The sequence below is a fragment of the Emericellopsis atlantica genome (genome assembly GCF_019669845.1).
Source record: "Emericellopsis atlantica unplaced genomic scaffold F5Z01scaffold_19, whole genome shotgun sequence".
Classification (NCBI taxonomy): Eukaryota; Fungi; Ascomycota; class Sordariomycetes; order Hypocreales; family Bionectriaceae; genus Emericellopsis; species Emericellopsis atlantica.
The window spans coordinates 52,217-74,878 of NW_025764721.1; the positions used below are offsets into that span (position 1 = coordinate 52,217).

At 53.1% G+C, this 22,662-nt stretch overlaps 11 protein-coding genes across 11 annotated transcripts; 6 read left to right on the top strand and 5 right to left on the bottom strand.

Moving 5' to 3' along the window:
• Positions 1 to 515: 515 nt before the first annotated feature.
• Positions 516 to 1,750, top strand: F5Z01DRAFT_181641 (uncharacterized protein). Its single transcript, XM_046257961.1, has 3 exons — positions 516 to 763; positions 817 to 1,182; positions 1,244 to 1,750. Exons 1-3 carry the CDS (start codon positions 701 to 703, stop codon positions 1,727 to 1,729), a joined length of 915 nt encoding a protein of 304 aa, XP_046116679.1. The 5' UTR covers positions 516 to 700; the 3' UTR covers positions 1,730 to 1,750.
• Positions 1,751 to 1,771: 21 nt separating this feature from the next.
• On the bottom strand, positions 1,772 to 3,060 carry F5Z01DRAFT_682348 (uncharacterized protein; the record flags this gene model as incomplete). Its single annotated transcript, XM_046265756.1, has 2 exons — positions 1,772 to 2,969; positions 3,023 to 3,060. The coding sequence occupies 2 exons, from the start codon at positions 3,058 to 3,060 to the stop codon at positions 1,772 to 1,774; spliced, it is 1,236 nt and encodes a 411-aa protein (XP_046116680.1).
• Positions 3,061 to 3,727: 667 nt separating this feature from the next.
• On the top strand, positions 3,728 to 7,925 carry F5Z01DRAFT_625099 (Sec1-like protein; the record flags this gene model as incomplete). The annotated part of the gene is made up of 3 exons (XM_046261404.1): positions 3,728 to 4,858; positions 4,912 to 5,513; positions 5,861 to 7,925. 3 exons carry the CDS (start codon positions 3,728 to 3,730, stop codon positions 7,923 to 7,925), a joined length of 3,798 nt encoding a protein of 1,265 aa, XP_046116681.1.
• A 136-nt stretch (positions 7,926 to 8,061) lies between these two features.
• On the bottom strand, positions 8,062 to 9,056 carry F5Z01DRAFT_675562 (cardiolipin synthetase; the record flags this gene model as incomplete). The annotated part of the gene is made up of 4 exons (XM_046265158.1): positions 8,062 to 8,170; positions 8,225 to 8,471; positions 8,531 to 8,859; positions 8,914 to 9,056. The coding sequence occupies 4 exons, from the start codon at positions 9,054 to 9,056 to the stop codon at positions 8,062 to 8,064; spliced, it is 828 nt and encodes a 275-aa protein (XP_046116682.1).
• A 250-nt stretch (positions 9,057 to 9,306) lies between these two features.
• Positions 9,307 to 11,782, top strand: F5Z01DRAFT_181737 (PPPDE putative peptidase domain-containing protein). Its single transcript, XM_046257962.1, has 2 exons — positions 9,307 to 9,987; positions 10,036 to 11,782. The coding sequence occupies exons 1-2, from the start codon at positions 9,715 to 9,717 to the stop codon at positions 11,485 to 11,487; spliced, it is 1,725 nt and encodes a 574-aa protein (XP_046116683.1). The 5' UTR covers positions 9,307 to 9,714; the 3' UTR covers positions 11,488 to 11,782.
• A 294-nt stretch (positions 11,783 to 12,076) lies between these two features.
• On the top strand, positions 12,077 to 13,195 carry F5Z01DRAFT_637927 (uncharacterized protein; the record flags this gene model as incomplete). Its single annotated transcript, XM_046262321.1, has 1 exon — positions 12,077 to 13,195. The coding sequence occupies one exon, from the start codon at positions 12,077 to 12,079 to the stop codon at positions 13,193 to 13,195; it is 1,119 nt and encodes a 372-aa protein (XP_046116684.1).
• Positions 13,196 to 13,760: 565 nt separating this feature from the next.
• F5Z01DRAFT_637928 (transport protein particle component) lies at positions 13,761 to 14,553 on the top strand (the record flags this gene model as incomplete). Its single annotated transcript, XM_046262322.1, has 4 exons — positions 13,761 to 14,056; positions 14,109 to 14,226; positions 14,279 to 14,368; positions 14,422 to 14,553. The coding sequence occupies 4 exons, from the start codon at positions 13,761 to 13,763 to the stop codon at positions 14,551 to 14,553; spliced, it is 636 nt and encodes a 211-aa protein (XP_046116685.1).
• A 305-nt stretch (positions 14,554 to 14,858) lies between these two features.
• F5Z01DRAFT_682352 (lactate/malate dehydrogenase) lies at positions 14,859 to 16,194 on the bottom strand (the record flags this gene model as incomplete). The annotated part of the gene is made up of 6 exons (XM_046265757.1): positions 14,859 to 14,999; positions 15,060 to 15,204; positions 15,265 to 15,815; positions 15,880 to 15,990; positions 16,053 to 16,084; positions 16,182 to 16,194. 6 exons carry the CDS (start codon positions 16,192 to 16,194, stop codon positions 14,859 to 14,861), a joined length of 993 nt encoding a protein of 330 aa, XP_046116686.1.
• Positions 16,195 to 17,453: 1,259 nt separating this feature from the next.
• F5Z01DRAFT_675567 (60S ribosomal protein L28) lies at positions 17,454 to 18,166 on the bottom strand (the record flags this gene model as incomplete). Its single annotated transcript, XM_046265159.1, has 5 exons — positions 17,454 to 17,631; positions 17,689 to 17,810; positions 17,885 to 17,908; positions 17,963 to 18,057; positions 18,112 to 18,166. 5 exons carry the CDS (start codon positions 18,164 to 18,166, stop codon positions 17,454 to 17,456), a joined length of 474 nt encoding a protein of 157 aa, XP_046116687.1.
• Positions 18,167 to 18,276: 110 nt separating this feature from the next.
• Positions 18,277 to 19,336, top strand: F5Z01DRAFT_659398 (protein precursor). Its single transcript, XM_046263763.1, has one exon. It carries the CDS (start codon positions 18,733 to 18,735, stop codon positions 19,117 to 19,119), a length of 387 nt encoding a protein of 128 aa, XP_046116688.1. The 5' UTR covers positions 18,277 to 18,732; the 3' UTR covers positions 19,120 to 19,336.
• F5Z01DRAFT_737962 (C-5 sterol desaturase) lies at positions 19,337 to 20,842 on the bottom strand. Its single transcript, XM_046266810.1, has 2 exons — positions 20,396 to 20,842; positions 19,337 to 20,343 (listed from the first exon to the last, which is right to left on the bottom strand). The coding sequence occupies exons 1-2, from the start codon at positions 20,647 to 20,649 to the stop codon at positions 19,557 to 19,559; spliced, it is 1,041 nt and encodes a 346-aa protein (XP_046116689.1). The 5' UTR covers positions 20,650 to 20,842; the 3' UTR covers positions 19,337 to 19,556.
• Between the last annotated feature and the right edge of the window lie 1,820 nt (positions 20,843 to 22,662).

Sequence of the window (22,662 nt, forward strand, 5' to 3'; positions counted from 1 at the left end):
CATCAGACCAATGACGCGTCGCGGTCGGACGCGTCAGACACGCGTCGCACCGTTTAGTACGTTCGGATTCAGGTACTTGTAATTAGTGTGTCGGTGCGTCTCGGAACGCAACGAGACTTTTGTCCTTGCTCTTCTCCGGATGAGGCTCCTGATTGTGTGTGAGGCGAGATGCGTGGGGAGCAAGAAGGCCACACTAATACAACAACACCGGCGTCTTGTGGTTTCGGCACAGCGTCGCTGGCACTGGATCGCTGCGTTGACCACAACATAGTCTGGAACCTCACGACTGATAAATATGCCGTCGAGTTATATCAAGAGCCTTGCCCTTGAAGCGATCGTTGTCCGCACCAAGCGATGGGCAGGCGCAAGATGGCTCGTGCATCGGATCACTGACAATAGTAAGGTTACCACCAACCACCCCTACGGAGTGCCCAAAAGCCACAGATATTCTCTGAATACCTGTACTTCTGTTCGTATGGGAAGAGACCAACAATACCAAGCAGGATCGCCGGAGAATCGAATAGCTACTACGTACCTAGCTACCTACCTTGGGCAGAACCGCGAGTGACCTTACTGTCTTGTCTGCCCCTCCCATCCCCCACTCCTCCATTCCGCCCTCTACGCAAGTCTGAAATGTTGCTATTTGCAAGCTTCACCTCCATCTTCTTACTCAGTTGATACCACGACTCGGCCGTCGACCATGCGGGCAGAAACGACATCACACGAGCCGACACTCTCCAAAGTGCAGGCATGCAGTCTTTTGGTCAGTCGTTTCGTGTCACTTGATTCTTCCTTCATCGACTCACAGGATTAAAGTTGGCATATTGTCTCATTTACGTTCTGCCTCTACACATATACCGCCCAGCTCGAGCGTCACCTGAACGCTCCCGAGATGACCCCATTGCTATACGCGCCCGCATACGCGCTGTCAGCGTCTCCACGGCAGCGTGCTCATGCGTCACCTTCGTCCTGTTGTCGACGTATGCCGCGCCCTGGCGCCTGATGGGCTATTGGCCTTGCGGTCTGCAGGAAACAGTTCAAATTCTCTGCCTCACTGCCACTCTTTTCGCGGCTCCTTTGTATGAGTATATCATTATCGACGGCGCCTGGTCGGAATGGTTGCATCTGCGACCACTGCGGCTCCTGCAGCACGACTGGCCAACTTGGAGAAATCTTGTCGCGGTAGGAAATGTAGTGAATCACGTAGACCTGCGAGTCGCTGACCTGCACTCTTTCTGTATAGGGTCCTATCACTGAAGAGTGCCTCTTCCGCTCCGCGTCTGTACCACTTCTTTTAGCGGCTGGGTACAGTATCTCGGCCACCATTTTTCTGTCGCCTCTAGTCTTCGGCCTGGCTCACATCCATCACTTCTACGAATTTCGCAAGACGAACCCAGGGGTGCATGTTGGCGCTGCAGTGGCACGCTCGGTCTTGCAATTCTCATACACCTATCTCTTCGGCGTCTATGCTACCTTCATCTTCTTGCGTACAGGCTCGACGCTCGCGGCAATCGCTGCTCACGCCTTTTGCAACAGTATGGGTCTTCCTCGAGTATGGGGGTCAGTAGAGCCGTACTGGCTCCTGGAGGGCGCGCCGGCGCATCTGCAAGGCGAAGAACAGAAGCTGTGGACCGTGGGTTACTATGTGCTCTTGTTTGGCGGTATGGCGGCTTTCTACTGTGCACTCTTCCCGCTCAGTGTGTCAGATTTGGCACTAGAAAGTTTCTGAATAGTGGGAAATCGTGCCGCGCGTGTACCTGCCTCGTTGCGCCTACTGGCGCAAATCCAGATTCAGTCCTGGCATAGACCCAGGCATAACCGATCCATCCTCATCTACTGGCCTCCGCCGCTGCCTGAGTGAGGTTTGTTCGCGCGTCTCTTGTTCCGCTGCAACCTCCTTCCGTGCTTCCTCGCGTAAATCTCTTCCTATTTCCTTGCCCTTGGAACGGCCAACCGAAGCGTTTGCCTCTGCCATAGCATCGTCTGGCCCTCTGGTATTCTTCTTGCGGGGCCACAGACTGGGCAAGGCGATCTCCTGGAACCGTGGCTCGACGGCTCTCTCATCAAACCACCGATGCAGACGAGCCTCGACGAGCTGCGCGATCTTGGGCACATCCTGTAGGCGGGACCGGCTACCCAGCAGACTTCGAATCGAAAAGTCAAGACGGTAGTCGTCAAGGAAGCTGAAGGTCATCATGGTGGGGGTCGACTGCGAAGGATTGCTTGGAATGAACGATATCGAAAGGGTGCCGCTGAAACGGACAATCGACACGGCGAGGGCTACTGGTAGCATAGCAGACAGCTTCTTCGGGTAGTTGAGAAGCAGCTTGGTCTCAACGGCAAGAGTCAGCATATCGCTCAGATCCACGTCCATACGAGCTTGCAGCCGTGTGCCGTCCCGAGCAGCGGTAGCGGGATCAAACCTCTTGCCGTTGGAGACCCCCAACCCGTCCTCATCTACCGGGATGATTCTGCAGTTGCTGAAGATGGGAAAGTCTTCCCCCAGACTCAGCTCCGTGACCCTGATCTCGTCCACAAAGTCAGGCCGCGAATTCCCGTTCAAAGCCTTGGTCAATGAGCTGAGGATTGCATCATCGTGTTGCGCGTCGCTCCGAAACTGGGCAAGGGTTTGCGCGATGAGCACGTTGAACCAGTCCAGGCTTTCTGGCTGATGGCTATCCACGTTGTAGTATGTCTTACTCAGAATGGAGCCGATGGTCAGAAACGGCGGATTTCGAAGCACCATTGACTTCTTCCTGCCCGGCGGTTGCCCCTGTCTGCTGTTCTGGGTGCGCAAGCTGAGGAGGGAGTGCTTGTGCGCCAGAGTCCTGGACCTGCGCTCTGTGGCACGAAGCGACGCGGTCACATCCGGAGAGGGTGCGTCCCCGAATATGAAAAACTTGATGAAGGCGGCGAGAATGAGCACAACCGACAGCTGTCCGAGGATGAGGCCCTGGGTGAAGGAGAGTCTAAAGGTCATAGTCAGTAACTGCACGGCACGGCGCTTGCACACACCACTTACGTCGGCTCACTACGCACAGGACATTCTTGGAACGACATGCTTGTCAGCCATCAACTGAATGTGCGATTTGGGCCTTCTGTTTCGCTACGGACGAGTGAGTCTTGAAAGTCAATGACACAAGGTTCGCCCAACTCCAGTTCCTCGTTTTCTGGAGCAGGTTCAAGACTAGCGGCTTCGTCGGCCTGGGACGATCTACGTACCCTGTTTCGTCGATGCCTTCCCCCGAGCATTCATAAACTCATTCCAGAATAGTGGCTTGGAATTGCGGTTTTGCTCTGAGATCTCCGAAATCAATCCCAACTTCAATCGTACCTTGGTTACCTGGTAGGTGTTGGAATCGACAAGGGCCAGCATCGCCCGAATATGTGGCAATGGAGGGGTTCGCAACTATCGAGGGCTAACCCACGTCACCCAATGCATTCAGTGGCTCAGACCGTCAGACGACCTAACAGTGACTATCAGAACCATCAACTACGACCTTCCGTTGCGATAGACAACCTCATTTGCGCAAAGTCGCTTATTGCTTCTGAGGCTTGAGCAACGTCAACTGTCGACAACCCCGCCGCCATTGATTTTCTCTACATATCTCCGGAGGTTGGCGGCCTTCGACGACCACCCAGCGGTATCAGGACACCCATCTCCTCGCACTGAAATCAACACCATAACCTGGTCTCCTCGGGTCGCAAAGGGGAACGCTCGCCCATCATGGACGTCGCGCAGGCTGTGGGCGGCTACATCACCAAGATCGTGACGCATGGTAGCGACACGTCGTCAACTAAAATGAAGACGTTGCTCCTAGATCGCGAAACGGTCTCAATAATCTCAACTGCTGTTACTCAGTCGTCTCTACTCAACCACGAGGTGTATTTGATTGACCGCTTGGACAATGCAGGTCGCGAGAAGATGCGTCATCTCCGCTGCCTCTGTCTCGTGCGCCCATCACCCCAGACAATACAGCTGCTCATTGATGAACTACGCGACCCCAAATACGGAGAATACTACCTCTATTTCACCAACGTGGTCAAAAAGTCGGCTCTCGAGCGTCTCGCTGAGGCTGACGACCATGAAGTCGTCAAGTCGGTCCAGGAGATATTTGCTGATTACACTGTCATCAACCCTGACCTGTTCTCCCTTGGTATCACATTGCCACAACATCGAATATGGTCGGCTAGTCCAGATACGTGGAACCCGGACACCCTTCAACGATGCGCAGAGGGTCTCATTGCCGTGCTTCTTTCACTCAAGAAGAAGCCGCTCCTGAGGTACCAGAAGAGCAGTCCCTTGGCCAAGAAACTGGCTTCAGAGGTCAAGTACCTCATGACGCAGGAGGAACAAATCTTCGACTTTCGTCGAGCTGACACGCCGCCTATTCTGCTAATACTGGATCGACGCGAGGACCCCGTGACGCCCTTGCTGACGCAGTGGACTTACCAGGCTATGGTCCATCACCTTCTGGGGATTCAGAATGGCCGGGTAGACTTGAGTGAGGTGCCAGACATCCGTCCCGAGCTCAAAGAAATTGTCCTGTCCCAGGACCAAGACCCGTTCTTCAAGAAGAATATGTATCTCAACTTTGGCGAGCTGGGGGGCAACATCAAAGAATACGTCGAGCAGTACCAGTCCAAAACCAAGAACAGCACAGACATCGAGTCTATCAACGATATGAAGCGCTTCATGGAGGAGTATCCTGAATTTCGCAAGCTGTCTGGCAACGTCAGCAAGCATGTTACCCTTGTGGGCGAGTTGAGCAGACGAGTTGGCGAGGAGGATTTGCTTGAGGTCAGCGAACTCGAGCAAAGTTTGGCTTGCAATGACAACCATAATGCCGACTTGAAGGTACGTGTTGATCCTATCTATGCACAGTGTCCTTGTCACTGACCAGGCTCCAGAACATTCAGCGCTTGATACAGACTGCGAGCGTCAGCGCTGAAAGTAAGGTCCGGCTGGTAGCATTATACGCTCTGCGACACAGCAAACACCCCTCCAACTCGGTCCCTATGCTCGTCGACCTCTTGACTGCTGCCGGGGGAGTCCCACCACGCCAAGCGAATCTCGTCAATCATCTCACAGCATACCATAGCTCGCTTCACTCCTCGCAATCGCAAGGGGGCATTTCAGACATTTTTGACTCGGCAGGGATCTTCTCGGGAGCATCGAATCGATTCAAAGGGCTCAAGGGCGTAGAGAACGTGTACACTCAACACACACCACTGCTGGAAACTACACTGCAGGACCTAGTCAAAGGCCGGCTGAAAGAGCAGCATTACCCTTTCGTGGAAGGCGGCGGCTCGACCAGGGACAAACCTCAGGATGTTGTGGTTTTCATTGTCGGGGGTGCCACCTACGAGGAAGCAAAAATGGTCGCAAGCATCAATGCTTCTACGCCAGGTGTCCGCGTGGTCCTTGGAGGTACGTCTGTCCATAATTCAGCGACATTCATGGAAGAAGTCGAAGACGCCGTCTCATCCTGGCCGGAGAGCAGGGTCAGGAGGTAATAGATCCCTGTACTATGTCATGAGCGAGGAAATGGGACATTGCTGGCGTTCGGGATCCTCTGACTAGAAGACACCACACTAATTCCTTTGAAGCTCACCGGGAGGCAAAGTACTGGTAATTAATTCCGTTGGTACCTTACTTTACCTTACCAGGTACCTAAGGTACCTGGTAGTGTGTCGGGTTAATTGCATATTTGTGATTGACGCCATCCCCGGAAACTAAAACTGAGTTAGTACCCTACTCAGTACGTTTTACCAAGGCGCATCACGCTACGTAGTACTACGATGGGCTGCGAATTCTTGCCTTAACATTTTTTTACATTCTGTCTAGTCCGCTCTCGAGTTTCGGCAAATTTCACGGGATCATGATTTGCGCAATCCGACGAGCACAACTGACGAGGCTTCGAATCACCCGGCAGGGCCAACAAATCGCTGGTCGACGTACCCTGGCCTCCCTCGCCGACGCCCAGGGACTTTTCGATGTTGTTGTAATCGGGGGCGGCCACGCCGGCGCAGAAGCATGTGCTGCGGCGGCGCGATCAGGGGCCCGGACAGCCCTTGTTACTCCCAGTCTAGAAAACTTGGGGACATGCTCGTGCAACCCAAGTCTAGGTGGCATCGGCAAAGGCACCATCATTCGGGAAATCGATGCGCTAGACGGCCTAGCGGGGAGAATCATTGACAACTCAGGCGTGCAGTTCCACGTTCTGAATCGGAGAAAGGGGCCGGCTGTATGGGGTCCGCGCGCGCAAATCGACCGCAGCCTGTACAAAAAGCATATGAGGGCCGAACTCGAAGCATATCCGAATCTTACGATCATCCTCGACAGCGCGTCCGACATCATTCTTTCCGAAGATCACGAGACCGACTCGAAAAGCAAGATTGCCGGGGTGAGGCTAGACTCGGGCAGCATCCTCTCAACGACAAGTGCCGTCATTACTACAGGCACTTTCCTTGGCGGGGAAATACACATTGGACTACAAGTCTACCCGTCGGGGAGGATGGGAGAGGCAGCGACCTTTGGTTTGAGCAAGTCTTTAAGGGATGCCGGATTTCAACTCGGTCGCCTCAAGACAGGGACACCACCGAGGATAGACAAAAGGACAGTCAACTGGGACATTCTGGAGACGCAGTACGGTGACGATCCGCCGACCCCTTTCAGCTACCTGAACAACACGGTTGCTGTGCGCGACCAGTTGACCTGCAGCTTGACGTACACGAACGAGGCCACGCACGATGTGGTACGCGCAAACCTCGACAAAACCATACATATTCGAGAGACTGTCAAGGGACCACGCTACTGTCCCTCATTAGAGGCAAAGGTCGTTCGATTTCCGGACAAGACCCGTCATCTCGTCTGGCTGGAGCCCGAAGGTTTCGATAATCCGGTCATCTATCCGAATGGGCTATCGATGACCATTCCAGAGGAAGGTCAAGAACAGGCATTGCGGACAATCAAAGGTCTGGAGAACGTCAAAATGCTACAAGCTGGGTATGGTGTTGAGTACGATTATGTTGATCCTCGGATGCTGAAATCAACTCTTGAGACCAAGGCTATTGGCGGCCTGTATTTGGCTGGGCAAATCAACGGCACGACTGGTTATGAGGAAGCAGCTGGTCAGGGCATTGTTGCGGGTATCAACGCTGGCCGTGCGGCTCGTGGACTTGCGGGAGTTTCGTTGTCAAGATCCGATGGTTACATCGGCATCATGATTGACGACTTGATAACGAAGGGTGTCACTGAGCCATATCGCATGTTCACGTCTCGTAGTGAATTCAGAATGGCTGCGCGCGCTGACAATGCCGACCTGCGTTTGACGGCAAAGGGGCGTGAGTGGGGCGTTGTATCTGATGAGCGATGGAGTGCGTTCAGCGAAGAGAAGAGCCAAATGGAGAGTCTAACGAATAGACTCGAGTCGATGTCTCTCAGCTGGAAAGAGTGGGCGGACTTTGGAATCGTTGCCAAGAGGGATACCAGTCGCCGAACAGGTCTCGACATCCTCAGAACATCTCAGGTCATTGGTCTCAGCAACATCGAGCGGCTCAAGGCGGCTTTTCCGGACATTGACCAATTCACCTCCCGTATCTTTGAGCGGGTCAACCTACACGCCATGTATGCGCCTTACATCAAGATGGCTGCTTCGAGCCAACAGAAAATGGCCAAGGACGAGCAGATGAGGCTGCCATTGGATCTTGACTACAACAAAATCCTAGGCCTCTCCATTGCTGAGCGTCAGGCGCTGTCCGCCACCCGACCGGAAACCATGGCGCAAGCTCGCCGCGTTGAAGGAGTCACGCCGTCAGGGTGTCTCCGGCTTCTTGGATACGTACGTCGTGGCAGTCAGCCTTCGGAAAGAATCCAGCTTCCGAGCTCGACCAGCCCACTCGATGCTCGTGTACAAGTATAGGTGTAACCCGCATTTATAGCATTCAATCGGCGTTTTGGGAACTGTCATTATAGGGCTCTCTAGAAATGAGCAACTTCGGCGACGGTTTAGGACATAGCTGACTCTTTATATACATATTACAGAAGTGACAACAGAGTTAGCTTCGATTCTTGGGCGGCGTTGAGGGCTTGTTCAAGATTTTCACAGCATCCTTACTGTAAACATAGCTTGCACCACTCCAAATTGTTGTGGCGGCCACAACGTACCTATCATCGTGATCAGTAGGCACAGCAAGCCTCAGGACTGGCGGGGCCACTTACTGCATGACGGTCATTGTTGGCCCAATGTCCCAGGTGATGAGAGGTGCAGCCGTCGTCAGACCAATCAGCCCGACCTGAAGGACTGTATTGTACTTGCTGATAGTCGTAGGACGGACTTCTGCGGAAGGTAGAGAAAAGTCCCAGTATCTGGTAAAAGTCTTTGGTGGAGGTAATGAAATCCACCGGTAGTATATCGCTGCAATCGCGAGGCCGACGTCTCTGCCCAGTATAATAGTAGCCAGCCACACTGCAAGGCAAGTCAGTCTCGTCCTCTGGCTGTTAATAAAGCGCAGTCTGATAACATACCAGGGAGTGCTCCTTTGACAGCAAGACACACAGTCAAGATGGTCATCAAAGCCTTGTCCGCCATGGGATCAATGATCGTGCCCACCACAGTCTTTCTGTTCCACTTGCGCGCAATCCAGCCATCGACCAGGTCTGTGATTCCAGCATACGCGAATAGTCCGGCAGCCCAAGCATGATGATCGTGCAGAACCAAGTAGCCCACGATAGGTGCGGCTACTAATCGAGTAAATGTAAGAGCGTTTGGGATCGTGTAGATGTCCTCGTGAAGAACGTCATCTTTCGAATCTTTTCGCGGGGTTGCGACTGTGGGCGGAGGCTTCTTAAAGATGCTTCGATTGCCGTCAGCATTTCGTTCCGAAAAGGTCAAGCAATAGAGTTCGTACCTGTCATCTTCTCGCTTCCTCTGCGGGAAACGAAGTGCAACGCAAGTTGCGAAAACGCATCTTGGCTGCGTTCGCGTCGAGGACCGTTGCAAGCCTATCGCGGGACGGTGAATGCGGCTCACGAGCCTAGCGGTAAGCAGCATGACGCTGGCATGAGCTAACGAGCATCCCAGAAGCCCAAACTCTTAGCCAAGGTCAATTGTGCTGCACTGGGCCAACTTCAAGTCGAGGTTGAAGTCAAGTCCGGCGCTTTAGTGTCATGCAAGCTTGGCTGTGCGAAGGTGCAGACCTGACACAGCCCTGTGCAATACTCAGGCCACACAGCCCGACAATATCTGCTTAATTGGCACCGCTTCTAGCAAGGACCGTGGTCAACCAAGACAGACCAGCGCTAGCGGCTTTGTCGATAACTTACGGTATACCGTATCGGTCGCAAAATTCGTTAAGAGCATACCTCACTGTTAAGGCCTCAATTGCCTGTCCACACTTATTGGAACCTCAAACATTGCCATTCATCGGTTTTATTAACCTTACATTATGCATGTGAAACTGCGGTGGCGGCAGCAGTCAATCATTCAAAGATATGGCCCTCTGAGAGCGGACAGTGTCGGCGCGGGACCACGGTGCTAGTACCTTGCCTTACCTAGCCAGTGGCAACGTCAACGGCCTGTTGCCTTAGTACTTGTACCTTGTTTTCCCAGCTGGAAGGAGTGGGCGTCGATAACCAAGAGAACAATCATTCTCTTTCAGTCCCATTCAATCGACCGTACTCAGTGCACGAAATAGTGCAGCACTCTCGTTATGGATGTCCATCTATTGGTATACGATCTCTCAGGTGGATTGGCGCGACAGATGTCGTTAGGCATCCTTGGTTTCCAGCTTGACGCTATATATCACACCTCGATCGAGTTGGGAGGCCGCGAGTATGTCTACGACGGTGGCATACTGGCTATAGCCCCAGGCTCGTCACATCTTGGTCAACCATTGGAGCGGTTGCTACTAGGCAAGACCAGTCTGACTTTCGATATCATCGATGAGTACCTTGACTCTGTACGGTCCATATTCACAGTTGAGGTTCGTCGTCTGCTCCTCATCTGGCTCTTCGCGCGTTAATGTGGCTAGGCCTACGATCTTTTCCGTCACAATTGCAACAACTTTACAGACTCCTTTGCTAATTTCCTGCTGGGCAAAGGCATTCCGAGTCATATAAGCAGCATGCCGCAAGCTGTTCTCGAGTCGCCCATGGGACGTATGCTTCTCGCGGCACTGACCCAAGGCGTCAACAATGGAAGGCAAAATGGCTCCATTATGGGGATTCAGCAACAACCTCATCCTAAGCCCCAAAATACTACGTCCACGGTCATCAGCGTGGCAGATTCATCGGAGCTCACACACATGTTGGAGAATGCCAGTGCTTCATGCGCAGTGATTTTCTTCACATCAAGAGCCTGTGCTCCTTGTGAAACACTTGACCCAACATACACCCAGCTGGCCCGGGACTTTGGGAGTCAGAGTGTATTTCTCAAGGTCGACATTGAAAGAATGCCTGACGTTGCCAGCCAGTTCTCCGTCAAAGCTACGCCAGCCTTCGTCACCTTTCTCAGGGGCCAAAGGCATGGTGATTGGACTGGCGGCAGTCCCGCGAATTTACAACAGAAGATTGAGCTCCTGTGTCAAATGGCAGCAACTGAGCATCCTCACCTACGGCTCAAGATTCCAAGTTTCTCCTCACTAGTCAGTGCCCCGATCACGTACGCCAAAATTCCGCCGCTGTCGAAATCTCTCACTAGGCTAGGGGATGGGATTGCTGCGCGTCAGGTGGTGAGAGACTTGATAAAGTACCTCGAAGTGCGAGAAAGCAAGGAAATTCAGGACGCCGTGCTACCGAGTCTACATGATCTCTCGATCTTTGTGCGAGGAGCGCTGGAAGAGGTGCCGGTTGATGCTCGGTTTGTCGTGGTTGATCTCCTACGATGTGCGGTCACCGATCCTAGGATCAGTGGATACTTCGCTGAAGAGAAATCCTACAAGTGCATTATGCGAATCCTGGCTTTGGTCGATGACGGGCCAGGGTACCCGTACGCTCTGCGGTTGGTTACCTTGCAGATGGCGTGCAACATGTTCACCTCGCCACTCTTCGCACGCGAGCTACTTGCGGGGGGTAACCTCTTGCGAGCCACGATCAAGCTCATCTTGACCAGTTTTCTCGATGAAAGCCATAATAGCTCAAGGGTTGCGGCCGCCTCCTTATTATTCAATGTCGTTGTGGAGGACAGGCGGTCAAAAAGGGAATCACCAACTTCAGGCCTCTCTGATTCAGATCAAGTGGAGTTAGCTGCTGCTCTCTTGGAAGCTATAGGACAGGAGCAAGGTTCTGCTGATGCGTTGAGGGGCATGCTCCTTGCTCTGGGGCATCTTTTCGTTGAAGCCGACCTAGACGGTGAACTAGCGGATCTCTTGCGAGTGCTGGATGCTCAGCACACAGTCCTCCAAAAGAAGGCCGTTTTCCCGAGAGAGCCTTTGGTAGACGATGTTGGCGGAGAGCTGCTGGGGAGGGGCTTGTCGAAGCCTTGACATGGTGGCCCCGATATGATTTTCTTGTAGACTTCGACAGCACATAAAACAGCCAGCATCCTTCATTTTTTTCGGTCTTGTGTGATGTCCGAGATCATCAAGGACACGAACTTGAAGGTGCCAATGATAATACACTTTGGGCCTAATGGCTTGGCTCATGAGTACATCTATGCCAATAAGGCAGCGGTTATATTTGCTATGTCTGTGTCTTCGAGTTCAGTAGTGCATTATGCAGGGTAGGTGGTGCGCTGAAGCCACGCAGCTAATTAGCAGCCAGGCTACGCCACCCTGTTGTAACAGGCGTGACGAGCACTCGGCTCAGCAAGGTGACTCTCGAGTCTGATCCCCTTACTCCGTGCTAGCTTCTAGTTCCCTTAGAGAGAATTACTTAAAATAAATTCCCTTCTTCAGAAGAAGAAATTAAGCTCAAGTCTTATAAATACTTTATACTCTCCGTACCCATCTTCTCTCCTTACCTAATCTACCTACCTTAATTACAGTGGGGTGGCGAGCCACTGACAGTATTGCGACGACCTGAGCTTCGCATGCCCAGACCTCATCATATATCCATTCAGTCGACCGCGCTACCATGGCGACTCCTCCCAAAAGTCGGTCCTTACTTGTTCTCGCCTCACCGCCCTCACCAGCAGAACGCTCAGCCATTCGCGCCGCCTTGCATGACTCCATCTCGGCGAGTCTCACACAGCTGACCCCGGGGAGCAGCCTCGTTGTGGCCATAGCCGCACCGTTCCTACCACCGGACTGGTCGAGACTACAGTCCCTGCTAGCAAAGCTGTACTCCTTGGTCGCCATTATACAGGCCGGCCATGACAATCCTGCAGACGTCAACGTACTCCTTGTGGATCACGCGCCTGGTCGTGAATACGCCCGTGATCGGTCCAGCCCGGACAATGACAGCTGCATTGTCGATCTTGGCGATTTGGCTTCCCTGCCAGTGAAATGGTCGAGGATATTCCACGCCAGCACCGAAGCGAGCATCGCGGCGCTTCAAACATTCCTCGGTGTTCATGAGCGGTCTCAAGTGATCCTTCAAGATCAGATCATAGCAGTACCTGGCGGTGTCAGCATGATGGAGGGGCAGAAACCAGCATTTGGATCAAGAAGATTCAGCAGAGTTATCATCGGCGGGACCTTTGATCATTTCCACCTGGGACACAAGTTGCTCCTCCAGGCGTCCACGCTCCTACTGTCTATCCCCTCCTCGGCCCAGTCACCCGCCATGTTCACCATCGGTATCACAGGCGACGCTCTGCTCAAGAATAAGCGCTACGCCTCGGAGATTGAGCCCTGGTCTGTTCGCGCCCAAGCAGTAACTGATTTTGTGGGGTCTTTACTTCTAGAGACACCGTCAGTCGTCTCCTCGTCAACGACCGAGCTCATCACTTCTCTAGTCGGCGGGAGGCTACACGTGCGGTGCACCGAGATCCTTGATGCGTATGGGCCTACAACACGAGAGCGAGACCTTGACGCGCTGGTGGTTTCTGGGGAAACGAGAAGTGGAGGCAAGGCCGTGAATGACAAACGGAGGGAGACTGGATGGCATGAGCTGGAGGTCTTTGAAATTGATGTCCTCCATGCCACTGAGCAGGAGGAGGGGTCGATCGACGACAACTATGCAGCAAAAATTAGCAGTACCGATTACAGAAGACGGCAGGCGGAAGCAAGGAGTCGAGAGAAACCGGTCTGATATGCTGTCTGGGGGCTAGAGGGATCGTGGCTTGAAAGAAGACGCCAGTGTTTGGAACAACGGTCGGAAGCGGTCTGCTAAGTTGAGACCCTCAGGTAGATTGCCACGGTCGATTCAGCCATTCACTGCCGAGCATTCTCAGGCGAAAATCCCAACTCAATGATATCCGCATTCTTGACCAAGTTGCAACTCGGCCGAAGGAGGTGATAGGAGACAGACAACAGAACGGGGACAGCACGCTCTCGCTATGACGGACCACTTTTGGTTGCAGGCAATAATTGTGAATCTATTATATTACAGTGAAGATTGGTTTGCTTTATAGGTCAGTCACCAATGCGTAAAATCTAAAATAAAGCTAAGTAGGTAAGGTATACGTACGTGTACAAGCAAGTAAGGTAGTATGTAAGTACCTTAGGTACGGATAATGCCAAGAAGTGTGGACCAGGCTGTAGGCGGCGTGGGGTACGTGCTAAACCCACCGGATACCAACTTGCAAGTCACCCAAACAACCAACGACTGCTCTCCTTCGCAACCCGCCGAGCAGATACGAGACTCGGACGTCAATATGTCTTTCGAAAGCGTCATGCCACCATACAACTCCTCCGATCCGACCGCTACATTCCTCAGCTCTTCGAGTCTCGATTTCCTCCTCATTGAGCTGGTCCCCCTTGCCTACCGCGTCACAACCGAACAGTACCCATCAGCAACAACGGCAAGTGGCGCGGCGGAAACTCGGTCGACCACAGCAAACACTGTTACAGTGACTTCACCGAGTCGCGCCAATGACGATGAGCCGACCGACGCTGTTCGCCATAAGCTCGAAACAACAGGGTACCGCGTAGGGCAAGGGCTTGTGGAAAGGTAAATGGGCGCAAGTGCTTTCGCAGACCTGCAAGCTAATTTGCCTACGCAGATTCTCCAAAGACAGGCCGCGCTTCAATGATACCTTGGATGTCATCAAGTTTCTATGTAAAGATCTCTGGTCTCTTGTTTTTGGGAAGAATATCGACAATCTGAAAACGAACCACCGGGTAGGCACCCTATTTGGCACGGCGCTTGCTACGAGCTGACAAGCCTACGCAGGGCGTATACGTCTTGACGGACAGCGTCTTTCGACCCTTCTCTCGCATGAGTACAGAAGCCGGAGGCCAGGCCATAGTGCGGGCCCAGCCAGTAAGCCTACATGTCGCAAACCTGTACATACCACGCATTGCTGATAAGTCCAGTATCTCTGGTTCCCGTGTGGTATTGTCAAAGGCGCACTTGCTGCCCTGGGCATCGACGCTACTGTCCAAGCTGAAGTCCATGAACTACCGGGTGCTATCTTTCAAATCAAAACGGACCAGTCCAAGCCATAAGATGCTACAAAACGTTCCCGAACAGTGATTCAATTCGCCGAGCATGACGCGGATCATGCTCCTATACGTATTCCGTAAACCCTTGGTCGGCTGGTTCTTCAAATGGGCCGGTCGCGCACCCAGGATCGCCTCGGATAACGGCGACTGGTGGGCATGTTGGTCGATGCTTTACAGTCTGTCGCAAACACAATCATCAGCCCCGTGCTTCTTCCAAATTTATTATTGCTAGAACCACATCTATAGGTCTGCACAATTTCTTGACGGCAACCGGACGCTCACCAACATTGGCCGAAAGGGGGGAAGATTTACTTCTGAGGGGGGTTGTGGGCAAACTCAACACCCTTGCTGATATTTCCCTTGAGGTCGGAGATAGCCTTCTCCAGGAGACCCTTCTCTTTCTCGGTGATCTTCTCGAGGGGGTTCTGGGCCTTCTCGGCGCCGTTGGGCTGGAGAACAGATCATTAGTTGCATACGAGAAAAAAAGGCGGGAGATGACGAAAACTTACGCCGAGCTCGACGGGCACGGAGAAGAAGTCGGTGCCGACTTGCTTGGCAACGGCATCACCGCCCGGCACACCAGAGAGGTAGATGTAGCTAGGCTCAACCAGGCCTTTCTCTCCCTTGACGGCACGAATTACCTTCTCGGCGAACCTGTGCAACGTCAACGCCCATCCCGACAAACAGTTGTCTTATTGGGAAAAATGAACTCACCTGAAGCCAGCGTAGGCCATCGAAAGGGTAGCAGAACCGGCACCGTCCTTGGCTTTGACAACCTCGTCACCGCCAAATTGGACACGGTTGACGAGAGCATCGTACTTATCGTCGGGGATCGAAACAGCAGGGCTAGCCTGGCTGAAAAGGGGGATGATAGTAGCACCGGAGTGGCCGCCGACGACGGGGATGGTAAGCTTCTGGGGTTGAGCCTCACCAATGATCTCGGCGACAAAGGTCTCGGCACGAACGATGTCGAGCGTGGTGACACCGAAGAGGCGCTGGGGGTTGAAGACATTCTTGGCCTTGAGTACCTCAGCCGCGATGGGCACGGTCGAGTTGACGGGGTTAGAGATGACCAGGATGAAAGCCTTGGGAGCGACCTCGGCAGCTGTCTCGATGAGGCCCTTGACAATACCAGCGTTGATGTTGAACAGATCGTCACGGGTCATACCGGGCTTGCGAGGAATGCCAGCTGGGATGACGATGATGTCGGCATCCTTGAAAGCAGCCTTGGCCCCGTCATTGGCAGGGAGGTAGCCCTTGACAACCTGCAATGAACAATGTCAGTGGATCTTGACGAAGTGATATTTTCAGCAGAGGAAGTGATCTTACAGCGGGGGACGAGATGTGGGAGAGATCGGCAGCGACTCCCGGGGTGTTGACCACATCGTAAAGGGCAAGCTCGTCGATATGAGGGCTAGATTTGAGGAGGAGCGAAAGGGGCTAGATTAGAGTCAGCCCGGCTCGCCAGTGAAGAACACTGCCGACATGATAGAATATCTCACCTGTCCGATACCTCCGGAAGCGCCAGCGACGACTATATTCACAAGCTTCAGTCAGCACACGTCGAGACATGGAGCTTGCGCGACGAGACGCGATTGCGGGGTTGAATGGGGAGGGGCAGGCAGACGCACCAGCCTTGACCATGATGTCGGTTTGTTGGGGTGCGTGTTTGAAATGGGAAGTCCAAGTACTGGGATCGAGCTTGAGTCCTGGAATCGGGTTGATGCCGTGAAGAAGTCTTTGGAGAGGAAAGAAACAGAGCCAAGTGGGAAACTTGCAATTCAACCGGTTGGACTTCGAATTAACGAAATGGCTCTTCGTCGATTCTTGTATGAACCCTTACTGCTTCTGCGTACCTAAGGAGGGGCACTGCGGTTACGCAAGAGGGGAAGCTGGGAGCCAATCAAGTTCGTGCTTCTCTAAACGACTGTACAAGACATCATCTTCCGTCCTCGTCAAACGCAAATGCAGCGTCCGTCATCTTCCGATCAGGCATATCTGTCTATGGCCATTGCGAACATGTTATTGTCAAACCAGTTCTGTACCTTTGCCGAGATGCTTTGTCCGGGCGGACCCCGATTCCGCTGTCATTTGCGTAACCGGGCTTGAACTCTCCGGATCTTACCGACTTCACGGGCAGAGGCAACTGATGTCAGCTGGAGCATCCTCGGTAGCCGAGGCGACGAGAGAGCTGCAAAGCCTGTGAAACCTTCGCGGTCCGGTACTACACGACAATGGGTCGCAATCGGAGCTAGCTTCGCTTCCGGCCGGTAGCTAAATATTACATAGTATCGGTGCCAGAGCCCAGAGGCCAGAGAAGTACCGAGCTCAGTATCTGCGGATTCGCTGAAAGTGAGCTATCCTGCCTTATGAGGTCAAGCCCGGGAAGGAAACCCGTGGGAAGCTACGTCCTGTGCTGGGTGCGGTCTTGTCATACTAGTACCTTACCCATTAGCCAGTTGGTCGTCCTCTTGATTCACCTATTTGATTCATGGAATACCCGCGTCGTTTTGTCGGCATCCTAGCCGGCGGCCAAATCTGCTTGGCGGTACTTGCCCACATCTGGTTGTACAGCACTTGTACCAATGTCGAGACCAGAATCGTCTTTGTGCTATTTTCGCGGCGCTCCTCCCGCTCCGCGCGGTCATGAGTTCTGCCTCCTGTCTAGGTGGCGTACATCAGCCGCCTCCTGGAAGGTTGGTCACTAGGCTCACACATCACTGTGGAAGGTCCGAGTCCACAAAGCGCCCTATTCATCAATCCCAAGGCAGCCGGGGAAACAATCCTTTTCTTTCAGCGAGATCGATTTCTCTAATGCCAAACTCCATCCATGAATGATCCCAGGAAGTTCCATCATCCTAAGCCCGCCTCATGAAGTACCGCCGCTTCGTCCCTGATTTCATCTACGCCGACTCAGCCTCCTTAGCCTTCTGGGCCCGCTTGCCACGGAGCTTGGTCTCGGGTTCGGGCTTGACGGGGCGCTGGGACTGGCGGATAGCTGACACGCGCTGAACAGCAGCCTCGCGGAGATCAGGGCGGTATCCGTTCTTGGCGGTCTGGTTGGCGACGGACTTGTAGGCCCTGTGACAAGCGCAATTAGTATCAAAACAAGTAGTTTGGTGCGGTAGGGCCACTCACTTGCGGCTGGAGTTGTTGCCGCTGTGCTCGGACTTGAGGAAAGCCTCCTTGGGCTTGGTGGGGGCGGATGGCTTCTTGGTGATGACAGTGAAGCCCTTCTCGTTGCGGACAACGCCGATGGCCTGGAAGAACATTGGTGAGTACTCTATACTCTCATATCTTGGGACCGCATTGTATCTGCCGTGGTGGAGCGTACTTTGTCGTTGACGAAACCGGCGTGCTAGAAAGGCGTCAGTGGGCGTACACTGATAAGTAAAGTCATGGAAGCACATACCTTGCGGGTGTTCTTGTTGATCAGGTTCAGGGGATCACGCGAGAACTGAACGCCGCCATTGCGCTTGCTCTTGGTGAGGAAGCTGTTGTTGTTGCCTGTCTTTTCTTAGTCACTTGTCGCGGTAATTACGAGACCCTGGGTAAACATACGGACGACCTCCCAGATCAGGTCCGCAGAAATGTTGTCGATCGCAGGAGAAGCCATTGTGACGGTATTTGCCGGAATTGTCGAGTAAGTGTCGTCGTGAGGCCGGATTGTTAGTTCACCACATGCGCGCAACCTCGCCAGGGTATCGAATTTCTGTGCCCGAACTCTGTGCGTACGGTTAGTAGAATAACCCCACCTCATCGCATCTAATTCGGCGACGCGACCAAATATCGCTTAACGCTCAAAAGCTGCTTACTTCAGCCACCGCGGCTCCACCTTTGCGACCCCATCGCCGTTTCGAAGCGTGGCTTGGACTGACTGGACAGCAGAGGTCACGTCAGCTCAGCCAGATCGTCGCATAGTATCATTAATTATCTTGTAGCCACCCAAACTAATATCGAACCTGTCTGTTCAAATAACACCCCTTCTTTCCCGACAGCCCTCGAAACCACCGGAGAACGGACAGCGTCAACGGCTTCTTCGGCCGGACCTGCCATGTGCTGACAACGCCATCCGCAAACGTCACAGTTGGGCGCCGAACCCCTTAAAACCTATAACTTGCCGAACTACGCGCCCCTCGCGACCCCGTACTTTGCTATTCAAAAGCAAGTCCAATCATCGCGATGAAGTACATTCTTTATTCAACCTGCTTCTTCTTTTTCGTCCTCGTCACAGCTCTCTACTTTACGCGCGAGCACTGGCGCCACCGAGTGCCCAACATCCACGTTCCGGGTGCAGACTACATCTACTCGCGCCTCCCCGACAGCTTTGCGGGTGATATCGATGCAGGGCTATCAAGCAGCACGTTCGATCTGAGTGGTAATGTGGAGGCGGGAGACAGCCGCAGGGGACTCGATGATACGGCCAAGGCGGAAGTGTTGAAGATCATGAAGAAGAGGAGAATGAATTTCGACCAGGCACGAAAAGTGTACATGGAGAATCGATTCCAAGCCAACGGTATCGGCGCTGATGGAAGGCCGCGCGATCCGAAGTTCGTCAGCTTCTCTTGAGAAGGAGCAGGAGAGTCTGATCGGAGAGTTCAACGTGGAGGCAAATTATCGCGCCGCGTGGAGTTTGCTGCTGTTTTTCCTAGTGTACCTGGATCGTCGCTGCTTCGCTCAATACGGGCCAAGTATTCTGCCATCGCGGCAATGTTTCATTCTAGTTTCCGTTGCATAGCGAGAAAGAAGGACCACCTTTATACCAGTTGTGTCAAGAAGGGAGCGTTGGCGTTCTTTGATATCTCATTAATTAAGTCTATTTGATGACCCAACCCTCATTGAAGTTGGCGCCCGATCTAATCGTGGAGATCGTGCTACTGGTCCATCACATATAGTCCCCCAAACCCCTCCATTAATGTATGTTCCCTAAGAAGTGATGCCCGAGCTATGTACATGAGCCTCATGATCTATAAAAGTATTTGCGAAACGCTTCGCGAGCCGGTCTATCAGATGTTCTTCTTGTCAACCGGAGGGTCGTAAGTGCGATCATCGGAGCCTTCAATCTCCTTCACAAAAGTATCCACCTTTGTTGACTCTGCCTTCCACTGCTTCTCTGACATCTTCTTCTCCTTCTCGAACATCCACGCCTCAGGTGTTCTGTAGGTACCGCCGAGGCGATCAAATGCCGTGAAGAATTGTCCGTAGTTGACTTCGAAACGAGAGTGGTGAAGAGAATGGCAAGCTGCTCCGTTGACCACTGGGTTGTTGGTCAAATACTCGCCATCGTGAATGAGGATTGACCAGAAATTGACGAAGACGAAGAGAGCGACGTAGGCCGCCTTCTGGAGTGGGAAAATGAATGGGAAGATATGATACGGCAGGGACTGCGCAAACCCATCCAACGGATGGAAAGCGTGGCTGGCGTACGGCGTCGGCATGATCCACTTGTGGTGAGGCTTGTGGAGATGCTTGTAGATGCGAGGATGGTGCAAGTATCGGTGAATCCAGTAGATGCCAAAGTCCGTGAACACCAGGAACAGGGGGAATTGCGCAAAGTTGTACCACAGGCCCGGGCCTTGCTCGGTCGTGTCGTAGAGTTTGCTGAAGCCGCGCACCTCGAGCGCCATGAGAGGTGCGGTGCAGAGAGCCATGAACGGCATGGACTTGTTGGCCTGAAGGATTTCCAGCCAGATTTGGTTCTTGATGAATTTGGGGTGGTTCAAGGTCCTCTTGTCGAAGATGAAGTAGTAGGATAACGAGGCGAACAAGAAGTATACGACAAGGCCGAAAATCCTAGGATGATTGTTAGCTCATGGGTTTCGAGAGCCTGGATCCGAGTACTGACCAGACAATAAAGTAGAGCGTGATCAGCTGCCGCCATACATTGTCACGCGTCCATGCGCTCATGTAGGCTGCTTGCGACGGCTGGATCTGGAGGAGTTGTGTGGCGGGTTCCCATGTCCATGACGAGAACGTTTGTGCGGTCGCGTTAGCAGCAGTGCCTGCCGGATAGTCGTAAGGGGCAGGCTTCGCAGGGTGCGCCCATGCGTAGACATAGTCGGCGATGAAAGTATCGGTCAGCTCCAACACGATATCCATGGTGACTGATCTTGGACTTGAATCACTCGGTGTGCACTCGAGATGTGAAGTGAAGGGACAAGAGTCAGGGGAGAAGGCGGATGCTTGTATGGTTATACCAAAACAGCCTATGCCCGCTCGGAGGTGAGGAAAGGAGGCGCCAATGAACGGGTCGCGCGGCGAGTTGCCATATTAAAAATTCGAAATTGCGATGATACCCCTTATGCACTCGGAATTCATCGAATGATTGAGGTGGCCAACCGGGAATTGCGAGACCCGGTCCCTCTGATTGGCTTAGGGGACGCATTAGCTGACTCTAGAGCCCCGCAGTTCGAGAAAGTGGCCTGATGATTGATAACTGAACGGGGTTGGGGTTCGATTACATTGCCACGGTCGGAACGTGCTTCTTGCCGCTCTGCTGATTGATAAGATGGATGGTCTGCTCATCAGCTCATGGTCTTGTTGCTGGCTGTAGATCTGGCGTGGTTTCTGGCATTCTGCTAGGGAGGCCCTACGTACCGTAACCGCTCCGCGCGTGGCGTCGGGTTTGACCACAATCCGTCCCACTCTTCGGGATTCAACTTCAAGTTGGATGATTGTTGAGCGACTATTACACGTACGCTTGCACTCACAACATACAGGCAGCCCCCGAGTTCCTTCGCACCGGACCGAGTCCCATAGACTGATATACAATGTTGGCCATACGTCAGTGAACAGTCCAATATGGTGCCATGCCTAGCTATAATCAAGCGCAATCAGCACTCTGCTTCCGTAGCCTACATGTGTAAATATGGCGCTGTTCCTAGAACATAGAGGCTGGGGTCAGGTCCTCTTGGTTCTAATCAGAGGAATCAGATTACATGCCATGCTTTGCTGGCGAGCTACAGCCTACTTGCTCGTACGGATACGTACGCGATAACCTTGTACTCAAAGTAAATACTTGGGTGGGAGCAAATGGGCTGGGCCGCTGGAGGCAGTCACGCCCTTGTGGGTGTCGACTACCTACTGACTTGTTAAGGTACGCGGGGTACTCGCTAGGTCCCGTCGAAGAGCCGATTGGATCATGCGTCGCTACGTACGGAACGGGGTATTGTAATCATCTGCTGGCTGCTGCATTCTGATAGAATTTAAGACGTGGCTGTTTAACGCGGTAAAAGCTACCTATGGCGTGCCACAAGGCGGAGCCAGGCCAAAGAGATCCTGTAGTATTATCCCTGAATGCCTTTCAGGCTCAAGACCCCGCGAATGGAATAAGATTCAAAGGAGTTACTGTAGATTGGCAGTACAAGGCAATATTCCGCGTACAGAGCTAGGTTGCGATGCTTTGCCGCGCTCAAATGTGTGTCAGTAGTCTCCAAAATTACCATTTGACTAACAGAAGTACGGAGTGGTAATTAATCCAGTAATAATCTTACTTTGGCTAACGCAAGGTACCACGCCTCACAACGATGCGGACACATCAGAGGGTGCAAGTGCACTCAATCGTGCGCGGATCTCCCTGCGGTGTGCGTTTACGACTGCGCATACGGACGGGGTGTAGATATACTACCTATGTCGCAGACCCCCCACAGTGCTGCTGCATTTGAGGCCCGACCTTACCCTAACTGAAGGGTCTAAGGTGTGTACTAGCGGAGTAGCGGCGACCCGCTTCACGCACGGACCCGCAGGCTGCAAGCCTGCATTCCCAGTTCGGAGGCGGCTGGCCGGTCCAAGAGGTCAAGTGGGTGGACTGCTCAACATTGCTCTGTCTTCCTTTCTCCTTCCTTTCACATTTTCTGCTAGCCGCCGGTCAGCCACGCACTTTCAGCTCTCCATTACCAACTGGCGATCATCAACCACGAAAGCATCAATCTTCTGGATTCATCATTTTTATCGCTCGCGATACACTGGGCGAGAGGATTCCCTGTCCTGCTTCCCGACGGCCTTTGCGCAGGTCGCGCGACGCTGCGGACGCCTTAGCTCCACAACTGCTTCCATCAGGTCCAAACAACCATCGACCGAACCACCGGTCCATCCATCAATCACCTACAACTT